Genomic DNA, 17326 nt, shown 5'->3' on the forward strand with positions numbered 1-17326 from the left:
TCAGCATCCCCTTAAGAAACAGAGTGTTGCTATGACAAACGAGTCAGAAATACACGGCGCCACGGTCCCTGTGCTGTTTATCCCTGCGCTTTTGCTGTGGGTTCTGGCAGTGCTGGTGCTGCTGGCTCTCTCACTCGCTGTGCTGCGAAATCTCATGTATTCGCCGAAGAGTGACAAGATTAGGAGTGTCAGCAGAATTCTATAAGCAGTTCCTTTTAGGCCAGTCTTAAATACCAGATCTGCTCCCCCTGCCTGTCTCCTGTGTCATTGCCTTTCTCCTTATTCCTCTCCTGCTTTTTTTTTTGTTTTTTTTGTTTCTCAGAGCATGCTTGATGGCTCTTCAATATTCTGCCTCTCTGTTTCCACCCGACTTTCTGCGGCCCCCCCCATGCCTCGTTTGCTAACCCTCATGCTCTCTGCGCCCACACTCTCTCTCTCTCTCTCTCTCTCTCTCTCGCTCTCTCTCTCTCAGCCTGCGAGGTCAGACCCCACAGGCCTCCAGTGTTTCGTGCAGGCTGTCGGGCTCTGTCACTCTCCATTACTGATAACTGTGGGAAGAAAGGGGGGGGGGGGTGTGTGTGAGAAAAAGAGATGGAAAGCGAGAGCGTCAGAGAGACAGTGATAGAGACTGAGAAAGAGAGAGATTGAGCTGGATGCTGCTTGGATGCCTATCTTCTCACTCTGTCTCACCTCAGAGACCTCTATCTCCGTCCACCCCTCTCTGCCCCTCTCTTTCTCTCTTTCTCTCTTTCTGTTTGTCTTATCCAGCGCTCAGGGACTCTTGAGCATGGCGCGTCCTCACGTTTCCCATCCTCCCTCCTTAACCCCGCTTGTTGTCTCCTAGTCATCCCCTCCTTTGCTCTTTTGCTCTGCCTGGATGTTTGTTAAACGCTCCTTATGAACAAGGCCACTTGTGTGAAGACCTCTCCTGGGGTCTTGAACATTCCCAGCCTCTGGCCTCTCTCCTGAGTGCTCTGTTATATAATCGCCAGCCCTTTTGTGAGCCAAGCGTGCCCGCTCGAGAGCCCGGTCTGAGCGTGCCAGCCATTGAGACGCAGCCTGGCATCAGATGCGACCCATGGCCCTCCTCTGTGACACTGCCAGCTGGTGATGGGCTCTCTCCTCCTCTCAATCCCTCACCCTCTCCCTCTCCTCTGGCCGTGTCGAACCTGTTATTCCGCTAAACCCGCGAAACTGACGCCGTGCCGAGCTCCAGGCCGGGCTCCGGGAGTCTCACCAGCCTTTTTTGTGACAGTAAACCCCCCCCCCCCCCCACCACCACCCCCGAGTGGCGCGATCGAGCGTCTTCCTCCTCCGGCACAGAAACTGGGTCACGGGGATTGTCAGCACCCCTGACGGAGTGAATCTCACAGTAGCAGAAGCACGCTGCTGAATTCCCTTATATTCCAGCACCACCATCTGCAAAAGGAAGGAGAGGCTGCTTTGTGAAGCAGATTTACAATATATGACGCAAAGGAAAGACCATTATGCTGTATTATATATGTGACCTGATGTATTGTGACAGAGAGAGAGAGAGAATGAGCAGGAGGAGTATGTGTGTGTGTGTGTGTGTGTGTGTGTGTGTGTGTGCGCAGCTTCCTGTTTTCTCATGCATTTCCATGCTCATTTTTGTTAGGCAGTAAGGGTCAGTAGGGGTTAACCCATCTGGTAGCCATCAGCTTTGCACACACTAGCGCCGTTGTCTCTGCTTGGAAGACTTCTGTATTCACCTTCTCTTCGACTGCTTGTCTCCAAATAAGCCTTGAAGCCCAAGTTTTGATTCCGCATCTGTATTCCTCCATTTGCTGTGGCACCATGCAGGGCCACAGTGGGACTACCAGTGAAGCCGCTGATTTTTTTACCAGTAACTTGACTTCAATAACATGCACGCGCACACGCGCACGCACACGCACACACACACACACACACACCCACACCACAAATATGAAACTGCTACGTATCACCCTGCTGACAGTGAATTCACTGTATTTATTTTTTATGTGTGGCTGGATTATGCATCATTAGGAAATTGGAAAAAGATATTTAGTATTGGATCTTAAGATGTTTGTTCTGGATTTTTGGTGTGGAATGATGAATCAAATTTGTGGTGATTGTCGCTGGTGCCGGTTGACCTGACAAAGCTGAATGTTTTAAAAAGCATTCTTGTTGTTTCTGGGTATTGTGAAGGTTCCTCCTGTTCTAATATTCATATTTTAACATTCTAAGAAGACACAAAGTATGTAAATAAGTAAAGTAAAAAAGTGAGTCTGACTCAGTGAATGGTATAATAAGCCCACACTCCGAGGTGTAAAGTTGGTCTGAGAGATGCTTTGAGTCACAAGACATTTTCGGGTCCATCTGTGTTCTTGTCAGCATCACACATCGCACTTCTCAGCGCCTGGCCTTCGCCGCTTTAACTCATCCATGCCATCGCCTCACGTTCTCTGTTAATGTTACCGCTGGGGTAAGTGTGTGGAGAGAGTACCCCCGTCCATGTAGATACCACCAAAGAAGGCCTTCGTGCCGCTGCCACCCGTGTTTCCCAGCCTTGGGGAGAGCTCGCTGAGCGCGATAGCCCTTGGTAAATGGCGTAGAGTTTTGGGCCGTGTGTTAAGGGTTCCTCCAGCCTTTGATCAGTCACCTGCTCCCCACCAGTTGGAAAGCAGGAGCCCACGTCTCCAGCCAGGCAGCTGTTGATTGGTCGCAGCAGGGAATCTGAAAGCCTGAGACATCTGCAACGCTCATTTATGCCTTTTTGTTTTCATTTCCCCTTGATAGTCGTTTTTGGAACAGGCTTTAGTGGGGAAAACATGCGCATGTTTTTACAGTCAAAGTTTTGTGGTTTCGGGGTTCTGGGCTGTTTAAATTTATGTCTAATTTATACATACTTTCCCTGCTGTGCATGTTTCAGTTATTGTATGCTCGATTGTTTTTGTTTTTTTTATTGTAATCGTTGAGTTGATCACTGCAATACTCAGGCGAGCCTCAGCCCTATCTGCCCAGGTTTAGCTGTTGTTTGGATCAATAACAATTCAATTCTCCATGCAAATAGTAAACATGGAATTGCCTCCCAGTAATTGGCAAATGGCCAGTTTACATTTCCAGCGTGTTGTTCAGCAGAATGCCAGGGGCATTTAGAGTTTCTTTGCCTGCTAGTTCACTTTCTCATCTTTGCTGAGTGAATGGAACGGTAATGTCTGGGCACCTCATTTGTTTCCAGTCTCCGGAGGTAGACACGAACACACCTGGGACAAGCTGCGACTCAGCTGGTGAGTGAAGTGGAGGACCACGCCCCTCAGGCGTGGCCTAATGACTCATAAACGCTGGCGTTGCATCTTCATTAAAGACCCGATTCAGAATCGATGCCTCTGCCAGGCCATTTGTACCGCTGCATTGACGAGGCTTTCATATGACTCCTGCTAATCGAACTGCAGAGGATGCTTAAAGACCCTCTACTAGTAAACTCAGCACTGGTCCCGGAATGACCACTGTTCCACTTTGGGCCGAAGAAGATAAGAGCACTGAAATGTGGCTCCATGGCCCCTGCTCGGAGCACCACTGATCGCTTCCACATGTGCGTCGGCAGCCGGGGTGCCTTTGTTCCTGCCTCCGGGGTCGTCGGGTCTGACCTCGGCAAGGGAGAGCAGCATGGATCAGCAGCGGATGGCGAGAGCCATCCATTATGCAGCGAGATGACAGCCAACATAACGTTTCAATTCTGTCCGGCGAGTCGAGCACTCCGTCTGCCCCTCTTAGCGCTCCGCTAATGTCCACACCCTGAATGGATGGAGTGTTTGGTCACGCTCATGGAAAGTTGTGTTTCCCCAGCGACAGATAACTTTTTTTTTTTTTAACTGTGAATTCTTTTTAAGTGAGTTGGAAAAGAGTTGCGGAAGTGAGACGCAGCCTCCCGTCTCCTGGCCCCTGTTCCTCTCTCCCTTTCTCTCAGGGTTTATAAGCCACGAGGGACACATTATCGCACAAAGCCCTGATTAAGCCTAAAACGAGCAGAAACAGATTAACCACAGGCTTTTATATTGCTGTTATTACACTAATTGTGTAATGTTTGAGAGTTTATTGCAGGTGTGAAGCCCAGGTCACAATAACTGTTGAAATGTAGCAAGGCTTTGATAATCAGTGTTTCACACCAGAAAACCCGTGATTCCGACAGACTGCTGAATCTGGAATACAGAGATTAAATACAGGCTAATTTGTTCACAGGTCCACTCACCAGCCACTTTATTAAGAACAGCTACCTTGTAACTACGCTCGTAGGCCAGAGGGCACTCATTATCTAATAAGTGCACTTCAAGTGTACAGTTACAGGCAGTAGCTCATATGTTGGTGTGAACAGGTCGGTCACCCTTTATCCTGCCCATCACCGGTCAGTTACCGATAACAGAACCGAACAGAACTGTTATCTGCATAGCATTAATGTTGACACTGGGTGTTGTGTCACATCGTCCTGTAGTCAGCAACTGACTCTAATAGTACATGTACTTGTAATAGTACAAGTTTTTAACTCGTAAATTTGCTCATCCATTCATTTAAAGTAGCCTGTTCTGTGTTACGTTAGCTCACATTGTCACCTTGTGCTCCTGAAATACACAAAGCCTTCTTGGCTAATATTCTTGCTTAATATGGCCTAAAGATGTGCCTGTATGTCCCAGTAAACTGTATGAGAGAAGTATTTGTAAAGGTTTCACCTGACTCTGATTGGCCTATTATCATGTGTATTACTCTCGTGCCATTTGGTCTTGTTTTTCAGCAGACATTTACTCTGGTGTGGGCCTGCCTGTGCAAATGTGAGTGTGTGTGTGTGTTCAGGAGAAAGGCGACACGTGGAGGTTTTGCCACGTGCGTCACCCTGCTGCAGCTCTTTAAAAAAAAAAAAAGAAATTCGGTCCTCTCTCAATAATTCATCGCCCAGAATGGCAGGATCTGCGCAACCATGTGACCAGTCGCCTCGTGAGCTTGGGTTCTCTGCGGCGCTCCGTTAAAGGAAGCAGCAGTGAGCACGTCTTTCTCACCCTCTTCCCACTGCACCTTCTGCTCACCGCCGAGCGACCTGGAGAATGGCAGACTTGACCCCCTCTGCTTGTGCACATGCAGAGAGTTCTGTTAAGACAGAGAGAGAGTTTTCGGCTAGTAGGTTTTCAGCGAAGTCCCTTGGGTTGGCCCAGCCTCTATTAACAATCTGAGGTCATTACCACAGTATAATACCATATACCATAATACCAAATATTGTTATACTGCCCCTAATCTGATCTGCATTCATGAATAATAGTAATTTTAGTTGGGGGATTAAACTAGGTATTGGGTTAGGCAGGAGGATGGGATTGGGATAGCAATGAGCCTTAGAGCCAAGTCCATTCTAAACTTTAGAACACGCATGCACGCACGCACGCACACACACACACACACACACACACACACACACACGTAAGGCCTTCCTATTAGGCTCTGGCCTGCACTTCTGCCTGAGCATCGAGGCCCACGCCCGCCAGTCTCTCAGCTCACTGCGGTAACACCAGCACCAGCCGCTGACTCCAAACACACCCACAACCCCATTACGGCCTCCATGGGGCCTCTGTAATACCCAGAGTACCTTGCCTTTACTCTGAACACTTTAGTGCGTTAGAGCCCCATCCAATGTTAGAAGTGATGGATGGATGAAAATTATATAAATAGAAGATTGATAAATCTATAAAAATACATTTTAATGCCACACTTTTCAGTGTCTTACCACTGGTGAGAGAGGAAGTCTTGAGTCCTTGCAAATGAATATATGAATAGAGCTTTCAGTTTATTTGTTGCTGAATCCAGTAGATTATTTAGGTGCTTGTGACCTCTCAGCAGCTTTGCTTTGTATAGCAAAATAGTTCTGACATTGGAAATAGATTTTTGCAAAAGTTACATGATTCTTGTAAACTGAAAGGGCAGAAAAACGAATCTTCAGAGGCTAGCCATAAATCTGTTATGGTAAGATTTGCGGCTAGCCACAGAAAATTCTTTTCCCGTAGTAATCACGTAAATGTGAAATATGTATGACCCCAGTGTGTTTGTGAGAAGGTGATTTATGTGTGTGCTGTTCATACGCGTGTTCTTGGATTGTGAGGTAACCCCTAGAAAATGGTCAGACTTTGTATTTATTCTCCTTCATGCTTGGAGCATATCAGGGCAAAGGTGAACAAAAACTGGCTATGGTCCTGTGCAAAGTTTCCTCTAAAACTGTGAATGCCCCGGCAAAGTAGAAGCCGCGTGGGTGGTCCGAAGGGCTTAGAGGGTGGACATTTCACTTCAAAGGCAACAGCACAGCCGTCCACTCCGCCTCCTTCAGCATGTGCAGGTGTTTAGGTGGACATTTTTCATCCTGTGTGAGGAGCAAAGCTGTGGAGATCTCTGCTATCAGCCAGTGTGTGGTGGACGTTTGGGGGCGGGTGTGGGTGGTAAGGCTTTTGAAAGGAAAGAGCACTCCAGCAAGTGGTAGAGCAGAATGAGTCCAGGCAGAGTAATCCCACCTAGGGTAGAAGTTTAAACCCTCCACCCCAGTGTTTCTCCTTCTGTGGCCACTGTAATTGGTCAGGCATTTCAGAGGTATCAAGGTGAAGGAGGTGTGTGTGTGCAGACTTGCGCCTTTCTTTTTTTTTTTGTATGTGTATGTCTGTAATGTCAGAGGAAGATGGGTCCTTAGCCATGGCAGAATGTGGTGGATTTGACATTGGGTTTAGAGGTTCAGAAGATTTGTGGTTCCTACAAAGACCCAAGAATTGCTTTTGTGATTAACTGGTAGGATAGTGTGCCCTTGAGATAAGTGGGCTTAGAAGAAAGATAGCGGGTACCACAAAACTTTTGAGAGACAGAAAGCTCAGCAGAGAGCAGACAGAATGCTATTGTGTCCTTGATCTGAAATCTGTTCAGAAGTGTGTTTGTGTGTATGTGTGTATGCAGTGTGTGTACACACTGAAAGAGCATATATATATACATACACACACACACACACACACACACACACACACACACACACATATATATATATATATATATATATATATATATATATATATATGTGTGTGTGTGTGTGTGTGTGTGTGTGTGTGTGTGTGTGTATATATATATATATATGCTCTTTCAGTGGCTTGCCTGTACAATATTTACTTTCTCCCTTAAAAATCAATGCCTTGTTGCCCAGAGGCTAAAGAAAAAAGGGCTAAAAACCCTTTTAAAAAGTCCTCTCTGAGCAGCTGGATGCTGGATCAATATGGTGCTGTAATCACCAGAACACCCCCAGCCTTTGCAGGTGAGATGGAGTTTCGCTAAAGCGCAGCCTCATGCTTCTTTGTACATGTAGGTCAGAGAGTTTACCAGATCATTACTTAAACATTGTCTAGCTAGAGCTGGAAACGTGGGTCATATGTTTTAACACACCCAGGGGGATCTTTGTTGTGTTGCAGGCAAGACGCAGTAGAATTGGACATCTGAGCTGTGGGAGGTAGATGCCAGTGAACCTGTGATGAATCTCAGTCTGATTCATGCTTACAGGTTTCAGTGTGGACTGATAACTTCATTAGGTACATCTGTACTCTGTAGTTCTACCACTAGGCTTCCAAGACTTTTAGTCAGTTCTGTGTACTTCTGTTAGTTGACTGATTGTAACTTGTCCTGTCCTCTGCACTATTATGCCATTATGTTTCCAAAGGCCTTTTCTGTAATTGACCTGCTGATGTCTGAATGTTTTATGTTTATATAAATACACATTTAAGTATATTATAGGACACATTTATCTGTAAAGCATTAAGATAACACCTGGCCTTTGGTCAAATCCAGGTAACATATGAAAGAGCCCAGTAAAGGCTGACACAACATTCACAGTGCACGAGACTCTGCCTCAGTACAATTGTGGCATCCAAAGTTGTGGATTACAACTTGCGGCTGTAAATGTAACTATAGAGTAGGCATATATAATAAAGAGGTCAGCCAGTGAATATTGTTATATTACTCTCGAGCCATAAATGAAATGGGATTATCAAACCAGGTGTTGCACCGATTAAGCGTTGCAGCAATAATGGTGGTGTGGCAATGTTACTGCACTATGTCTCAACTCTTCTGTGGTCAAAACACGTTCACTGCTAACGGTGGTAATTGTTTTACTCAGTCATTACTCATAGTAAGAGTTTAGGAGAGTTTGGTTAGTCAGTATGAGTCTTTGTGCGTTTAGTAGCAGTCATTTTCTGGTGTAAATCACAAAGGTAACAAAAAAGACGTTAAAAAAACACACTTTTACAACCGATCAAGATCAAGAGTTCAAAGGCGATAAATTTAGATGGCAACGTTTTTGTTTTTTTGGAACAGGCCATTTTGGAGGCTTTGAAGGGGTTGAAACATGAAACAGTTCTGAAGGCACAAAAGAAGCAAAAGCAAAGGAGTGAGAGTTAGTCAAAGGAGTGAGAGTTAGTCAAAGGAGTGAGAGTTAGTCAAAGGAGTGAGAGTTAGTCAAAGGAGTGAGAGTTGAGGGCGTTAATGTGGAGACGAATGGAGCACAAACAGAGCAGAGCTGGACTGATCGGACGTGCCATTTATGGAGCAGTAAAAATGAAACGACACAAAATGAAGATGGATCATGTAGTCGGTAATTTACAAATGATTATTGAGCAAAGCAGGGTTAGACACTGCAGTCTGTAAATAATTGGCAAGCAGCCCATTTTTTGCTGTTGTTTTTGTTGTTTTGGTTCTGTATGTCATTACATTAAAACTGGAAAGAATGAGGGTGAAGTGCAGAATGTCAGCTTTAATGAAGGGTTTTTAATTACATTGGGTAGAGAATTAGGCCCACTTTTCTTGGGCTGTGAGGTGTCGCATTCTTCCATTATGTAGAAGAGAGCTAACAGAGGCTCCAGAATGGATCCAAGATGTGGCCTTTACCTGCGAATGCTGTAGTATCTTAACACACGAACCAAAGAGGTGTCGATGCTACTAAAGTAGGCCATCACGAGACTGAAAAAAATTTAATAATTCCTAGACACAGAAAAAAACACTAGGCGTGTCAGAATCCAGTACTTCAAAAAACAGAATGCCATAGTTAAAGATGGATGAAGAATGCCTTTAGCCATGAAGAAAAGCTAGTGAAAATGTTGAAAGAGAACAGAAGAATATACCAGTTTCATTACCTACAGTTAAGTTCAAGTTTGGTTTATTTGTCACATACATAGTCATACACAGTACAACACGCAGTGAAATGGTGGAGAGTGCTCTGTCCAAACTGAGGAAGAGAACCAGGGGTGCATAGAGAAAAAAATATATATACAGATAAATATATATTCTATGTATGTACAAAAATATATTAACAATGTATGTACAATATATGTATATTATGATTATATACACAATGTACAATGTATATGGTTGAGTATATATGTACACAATCTACAGAATGTACAGATCCATTGTATAGTACCATATCTACAGTTGTTGTAACAGGTTAATTGAGTATAAATCTAAATCTATATATATAGATGTACAGATATACAGTCATGTTACGTGGTGGTGGTCCCCACAGTTTATCAGTTTCCCTGATTCAGGGCCCGAATGGCCTGTGGGAAGAAGTTAACTGGTAAGCTCATATCCAACTGAATTTGTCAGCACTCAATAGATGGCAGTTTACCATGCAGCAGGGAAATTCACTGAAACACACTGCTGGAGCAACTATCAATGCTTCTCAGGGCCAAACCAGTAGAGAGAGCTGGACAGGCCGAGCCAGTCGCTGACCTATCTGCACTGAGCTTGCATTTCACTTAGTGAAGCCCAAAGGCAAGGTGCCCCAGAAACACACCGGAAATGAAACATTTGCAGAACTGCAAAGGAATGTTTAGATTATATTGCACAAATTTGTCCGAATACTTGTGGTCACCCAAATGGTGGACTATGTATAAAAATTCACCCAGTGTAGATGTAAGCCTAACAGCCTCTCCCCCACCCAGTTTAACCTTATGAGTACTGTTTCATTTTAAATGTCATGTGCTGGAATTCAGTGCCAAAGAAAACATCAACTGGCACTGTCCAAATACTTGTGGACTGCATAGAATATGAACGTGCGTCCTCGGTTCATAGCTCGCAAGACTCCATGAGGTGGTTGCTATTTTACTGTGAAGTTGTGAATTCACCCAAGAATATGTCAAGATTCACCTCAAGATTCACAAAGAGGGTGCATTTTGGAATTATGTTGCCATGGAGACAATTACATAAGCCTCTTTCAGAAGCGCAAGAGAGCGGTGTGTTTGGGTGAGGCCAGAGCCCTCTGTTCTGATCCTGCTGCCCTTTCTACCTTGAATTAGCCTGTGATGTTGTAAAATTGAAGCGTGTGAATCACTAAAAGCATAGCGGCTCCTTGCTTGGTTTCTCTCTCTCCCCCATCTGAAGAGAATGCCCCCTTTATCATCCCTGCCAGAAAAGAACATACATAATAGAAGGCTACTCGTTGCCTATGAGGTCCCAGATCCCTCTTTAATACCCAGTTAAATTGTCTGTGGAGGTCCAATTTTTTTCCCTCGATTGTACCAGATGACTTGTATTGGGGAATGTATTATAAAAGCTTCAGCTATTGGGTGGGGTGCGTCTCTCAGGCGTATGACGATCCTCTGAGCTGACTAGCTGTCAAGGTGGCAGGTTGATGTCTATTGATCTGCCTCATTCATTATGGACCAGAGACTGTGGACTGAATGAGAATTACAGCAGCAGCACACCAGCCACTCGTCCCAGCGGAGCAGGCATTAAACGCGCTCGCTCTTCCACGTCTTTCGCTCCTCACAAACATTGCTCTCTCTCTCTGTCCCTTTGTCTCCCTTTCTCTCTCTCAATGTGTCTTGATTCCCATGCCAGCTTCACACTTTTACTTGGCCCCAGATATCGTACAGAAACTCTATCGATCACCTTCAGCGAAAAGGTACCAGTCACATGCATCTAAATGTTTTATAAGCCATCTTAGATGTAGCTGAGATGTGTTCCTTTTTATTGTTCTCCGATTGATTTGATTGAAGGCTGGCTTTGGGGTCGATGCTGCACTTTTAGAGAGGAGAGGACAGGAGCCCAGAGAGGGATCCTGTCCACTCCATCGATTTCTCCATGAGCTGTGTGCCCATCATGACTTGCATTGACTTTTTGCAGTTGGTGCATTCAGTGCTCGTGACCTTGCATGTTTGCGTTTGCACAAATAACGCCGACTCAACAAGGTACTTCAGGAGTTGAAAGGCAAGATGTTCCAGAGTTTATGTTTGCTCTTGGCTCGAAAGCCCCTTTTGGAAAATTCGGAGTACCGCCTGTCACAGCCTTTCTGTTTAAACCTTCCACAGGCCCTGTGGGTCTGCCACACTCAGAAACACTGCCTAAGTATGAAGGAATTCCTTTTCACTTGGCCCAGGAGCCAAGTGCTCTGCCCCTGGGCCGAGCGTAAAGGAATTCTTTCATTATTTTTGCTGTCTTTTTTTCTGTGCCCTTGCTGTTTTCTTTTCTTCTCTTGTTCTGTAGTTAGCTGCTAGCGGGCGCCCACAGAGGCTGCCTTGTTGCCCAGGCGCCTGTTCTGGCACATAAGGCTGATGGGGTTCCACGAGAGGCCACACTTACTGAAGTCTGTCAGATTTGGCAGGGAGAACCGAAGAGTCATGAAACAACAACGGACACACACACACACACACACACACACACACACACACACGCACACCTCATGCCTATTGCTTTTCTCACCCCTCACACCACTTTGACCAGGTACCTCTGGTGTCACTCCCATATCTGTTGTTAGGCTTTAAGCAAACCAGATCTTGAACCTGTTGCACAGCGTTTAAATATTCACTTCTTTATATTACATCCAGAAGAGCTAGATCTTAGCATACTGCAGCCCCAAATGTACTCGCTTTAAACTGTTTGGGTCAGTGAGCATTCACAGTCTAATATCGCATAGTCTGTTTATGCTGCAGTAAGCCTGTTAGCAGAAACCTTTAGCCAAGAAGCAATATAGGATTGAAAAACGTGTGTGTGTGTGTGTGTGTGTGTGTGTGAGTATTAAGTAGAGGAAGAAAAATATCTGTGTTGTGCTCAGTATAAAGGGGGTTAGTACACAAGAGAAAATACTATATACTACAGGCACCATGAACACACACAGTGGTTTCAGACTGTTCAGAAAAGATAAGAGATTTAACTGGGCACTGTGTTGTTGGCAGTGGTTTCATTGCTTTGGGTGATGGTTACAGCATTAATTAGCATGGAATATGCAGGATAGAAGCATTTAGTCAGTATGCTTTGCCATGTGGTTTCAGTTGTGGTAGTTTGTTTCTTCCTGTGTGGCTGCCTTTATGTGTGCAATAGCGTAGGCACATGGTTTATGGTGTTAGCTGCTGTGTGTGTGCCTGCATGTGTTTAAAGGCTCTGCTGGCTATTTTCCAACCCACACCCAATGTAAAATTGTCACTTTATAACTTAGCAACCTCTCACTGGCAGCTCAGGTGCAGAGTAAATTTGAGTTTTGGAAGGTGTACGCAGTCACCCCATGGAACCGCGTTTAAGCCCAGGGAGAAACGGAAGAGGCGCGTGGTGTTTCTATTCTTAAATTTGCACTTTGAATGATTCTAAATGATGAAGAACAATCATTCTAATAAGGCACGCATTAAACCAGCGTTCCTGTGCTCTACAGCTGTGCTCCAGCGGCTGGGTGCGGGCCTGGCTTGTGCACTGCTCTAAGGGAACAAGTGGGGCGAGGCAGATAAGGAAGCAGCCTGGTGCACAACGTAGCCTTCATCGATCACACTTTTATAGATTAAGCATTTCACCAGCCGTTGCCCCTAGTCTTTTCATTCATTTGACTTGTTTTGCTGACCTCTTTTCCCGGATTTGTTTGATATTAATGATTAATGGTCAAATGCCATGGGACACTACCCAGCAAATTAAACACACGAATGAAAGTGATTATACCAATAGGAGTAAAGCCGGTAGTAAAGCATATCATTAGTTAATGAACTGGAAGCGGTGAGATGGCCTTAATGTGCATTTACACATTACGATGAAGCTGTGCATATGACACTGATATTGATTGCTGGCAGCGTTTCCCATATTTCAGTGATCCATTGCAATGTCGTATCAGTAATGACCGGTGTGCATTTATTGCCTCAGCCACTTTATGATTATTATTATCTTTTAAAAAACCAAGATGTCCTGAAAATATTTAATTAATAAACCATGTCATTTCGGATATAGGACCTATGAGTCTATATGTCTAATTAGCAGTTTCACCGGGTAGCTTATAGTACCTAACGCAGTGCATCGTAACAGCTCTGATGACATCATCATGTCGGGTGGCCTGACGGAGTGTGTGTGTGGTGGGACTGAATCGCTGGGCCAAACCATAACTACCTTGGCACTGTGGAGATGACAGGGTTCAAGGGCAAGAAATACGTCACAAACTTCACCGTTACCCAAGCAGACTCCAGCTGGCGGAGGACAGCATGGTGGTGCTCGACTGAAGAGAGGCCAGGGAGGGGAGGGGTGGAGCTGGGCCAGTGAGGCATGGTGGCGGAGTTCAGTGCACCCGAAAAAACAAAAACAAAAGACATGCATATGAGAAGTGCAATTCTTTAGAGGGTTGGAATTTAGACCGTGTGCCAGCATGAGAGTCTTTTTGATGCTGACGCATACTCTCACACACATTCTCTGCATGCACGCTCCCGTACACACACACACACACACACACACACACACACACACACACACACTGCACGTGCACGTAGGCTGGCGGTTGCCGCAACAAGGAAACACTTACTCAAGAACCCACTTGCACACGCACACACACGCCAGCTCATGTGCCGCCCTCCTTCGCTTGGGTGTTAGCTACGCCCCACTGCATATGGAGATGATCGGAGGCCCCACACCCGCCCCTCCCACACCTCTGAACCTACGCAGCACTCCTGCTGCTCTGCCATCCCTATTCACGCCAGGCAGTCTTATACAGACCACTGGATGCCTCCTGCTCGGACGTTGTCTGCATCGCGAGCGCATGCGCTTCATCACGCTTCATCACGCTTCATCACGCTTCTGTCCTCCTGCTGGTTTGGATCGCTGAAGCGCTCTGCACCACTGACACACAGCCCTGCGCTTCTCTCTATGTCTCTGCAGCCTGCCGTTCCGGCTTCTACAAGGCGTCCGCCATGAACGCCTACTGTGTGAAGTGTCCCCCGCACAGCTACTCTGCCCAGGACCAGGCCTCTGAGTGTGCGTGTGAGAGGGGCTTCTACAGAGCGGAAACGGACCCTCGCTCTATGGCCTGCACAAGTAAGCTGATTCACTCCCTGATTTCATGTTCTGGCATGCTGAATGCCTGGGGCATCACAGGGGAGTCACATCCTGTTGGCAATTACTTTTAGCTTTTGAATCGTTTAGATTGTTTTATTAGTGTATTTTATCATGTGTGTTTGTGTGTGGTGCTTCAGGACCTCCCTCAGCACCTGGGAACCCCATCTCCATGGTGAATGAGTCAGCAGTAACCCTGGAGTGGAGCCCTCCGCGTGACCCCGGAGGCCGAGGGGATGTCACCTACAGCGTCTACTGCAAAAAGTGCTCGGGGGCTGGCGGGGCCAGTGGGGCCGGCGAGAGATGTGTTTCCTGTGGGAGCGGCCCCCGATTCAGCCCCCGGCAGCTGGGCTTGACCCAACCACGGGTGCTGGTAACAGAGCTCCAGCCGAGGACCAACTACACCTTCAGCATCGAGGCCCAGAACGGGGTGTCAGACCTGAGTCCCAGCCCCCGTCATCTAGTGTTCATAAATGTCACCACCAGCCAGACAGGTGGGTCAGAGCCAGACAAAGGCACATCTACACACACACACACACACACACACACACACACACACACACACACACACACACACACACACACACACACACACATACACACACACACACGTTGCTCCACATGCACATTTGTTTTTTCATGTAAAACAAGTCTCCATTCATACATGCAAGAGAATGAGATGTGGAGCAGAGCTGTGTGTTTGGCAAGCTGTAAACGTCCTCTGCTCAAGATCTTTACGAGGACATTTTTATTTAATAGAGAAAATATTTTTTCAGCTCTGTCATGCTGATTTATCCATCATGAGGTCGTAAATGTGAAGTGATTGTATGCTTTTCCGGTGCAGGATACAGCTCACGGTTCTGTGCAGAAAGCAGGAATGAAGCAGCCTCTTTGCCCCACGTCTCTGACCCCAGCGCTGGCCTCTGGCCCCTGCGCTCCGGGCAGGGCTTAGAACAGGGCTAATCCTGCTTGCATCCCCTGCCACAGCCCTGGCTGTGCTTGGAGAGGACCTTCTTAACCCTCACATGACCTCCACACACCTAGGCACAGCAGGACTCCTCTGGCCTGCTGAGATGTACCATTTAGCACCATGAGCCCAGTGAGAGAGAGAGGGAGCGTGCCAGAGCAGAGAGAGAGAAAGGGAGAGAGAGGGAGCAAAAAACAGGGAGGGAGGGAGGGGGAGAGACCAAGGGAGCAAGAGAGGTTGAGCGAGGGAGAAAGAGAGTGCAAGAGAGAAGGAGAAAGTGTTAGAGGGTGAGAGGTAAAGTGGGAGAGAGGGTGGTAGAATGTGTGAGTGTGTGTGTTTGTGTGTGTGTGTGTACGAGTGTGTGTCCATGAAAGAGAGAGATTGAGGCATGATGAAGGGCCTGAGAGAGTGGCCAACCAGGACACTCACATCAGCAGCCTCTCATTCTTATGAGAGCAGACAGCGGCGTTGCTGTGGCAACGCCACCGGAGGCGGAATCGCAGGGCCGACTAAGTGATGGTGGCTAGCCAATGTTTGGAGTGCACGTCTGTTGTGTGTGTACCCTTAAAATATTCAAAAGGCGTCTCCTGTGTGTGTCTGTACATGCTGAGTGGTGAAGTGCGGTTTGTTTATATAGTATTGTTTAGGTAGTGCATAGTAACCTCAGATGTCAGAGCTCCTGACTGTCCTTGGTCTTTCGCACTACAGCTGCATACGTTTAGTTTTAGTGGAAAATACATTTAGCTTTAGTGTGCGGTTTAAAAGCTTGAGTTGCCTTGTTTTCTCTCTTTTCTGTCTTTTAAGACTGAGCATTTGCACCATTCCCCCAAAGCCCCGAGTGCAGCAGAAAAGACGTGCGCTCTCCCGCGGTGAGAGAGTGCTGCTGTATCAACTGAGCTGCGTGTTTATCTGTTTATGGGCTTGTTTGTTTTGTGTGGGAGTGGAGTTTTAGACAGGGCCATCACGTCTGCGCGATCAGAGCAAGGCTTCCAGGGTTGGTCTGGGATGTGGAGCCCTCCCCCCCTCTCTCTTTGTGTGTGTGACTCTCTCTCTCCCCTGTAGCCTGGTTCATTAAAGACAGAAACGTCAGTGACTCCGTTCATCACTCTCTGCTTGGGCCCAAAACAGGACGGCCTCGTTTGTTCCGGGCCTCACACTCTGACACCTTCATTAGCACTTCCCCCTGCATCTCTCCTCTCTTTCTGTCTCTCTCTTCTCTCTCTCTTTCCCCCTCCCAATTGCTTCTCACTCACTCACTCACTCACTCACTCACTCACTCACTCACTCACTCACTCGGACACTCACTCACTCACACTCTCTCCACTCGCTCACTTGTTCTTCTTTTTTCCATCTTACACCCTCCCCCTTGCCTCCTTTCTTTGACTAGCTCTCTTCCTCTTTCCTCTTTTCCTCTTTTCTGCGGTCTCTTTTTCTCTTTCCCTCAGCCCCACTGCTCCCTCTCTCTCTCTATCGCTTTCCCTTTCTCGCGCACCGCCCACTGCTCTCTCTCTCCCTCCCTCTGCGTCTCTGTCAGGCCTGTTCACGTACTGCTGCTGCAGTGTACCGAGGGGTGCTGACACACTCTGGCGTGCTGTCAGTGGGGTTAGCATGTGCGGAGACCCTGGAGAGCTGCTGTTTGGAGCGCTGGTGTCCCTGCACCATTACTTACTACACACACTGCATAATTCATCACCTCCAAAACCTCCCTCGCTCCCTCCCTCCCTTCAACCCTTCATGCTCTTTAATTAGAAGCGCAATTAATCTGCTTCATCTACAATGGAGCTCAATCTCCATCCATCTTACTTTTCCTGCCTCTCATCATCTTTTCCCCCCTCTATCTCTCTCTCTCTCTCTCTCTTTCAGTTAGCGTAATTGTTAAGGAGAGGAGGAGCAAGGACAGCATCACGCTGGCCTGGCAGGGTCCAGAACCTTCCGACGGGACCGTGGTGGAGTACGAGGTGACCTATTACGAGAAGGTTAGTCACTTTCTGGTCTCGCGCCAACTCAGACTCTCTGCCTAATCCTCGCAGT

General features: G+C 46.8%; 1 protein-coding gene across 2 annotated transcripts in view; it reads left to right on the forward strand.

Annotated features, from left to right (window-relative positions):
* Positions 1 to 17326, forward strand: part of ek1 (eph-like kinase 1) — a 58369-nt gene that overhangs the window by 13570 nt on the left and 27473 nt on the right. For both annotated transcript variants that reach the window (XR_014124720.1, XM_035526318.2), the window contains exons 4-6: positions 14155 to 14310; positions 14469 to 14822; positions 17159 to 17271. Coding sequence is in view for 1 of the 2 variants with exons in the window: in XM_035526318.2 (XP_035382211.2) it covers positions 14155 to 14310; positions 14469 to 14822; positions 17159 to 17271 (623 nt within the window). In the remaining variant the exon portion in view is untranslated. The remainder of the gene's footprint in view (positions 1 to 14154; positions 14311 to 14468; positions 14823 to 17158; positions 17272 to 17326) is intronic.

The sequence above is a fragment of the Electrophorus electricus genome, chromosome 1 (genome assembly GCF_041902795.1).
Source record: "Electrophorus electricus isolate QZ-2024a chromosome 1, ASM4190279v1, whole genome shotgun sequence".
NCBI lineage: Eukaryota > Metazoa > Chordata > Actinopteri > Gymnotiformes > Gymnotidae > Electrophorus > Electrophorus electricus.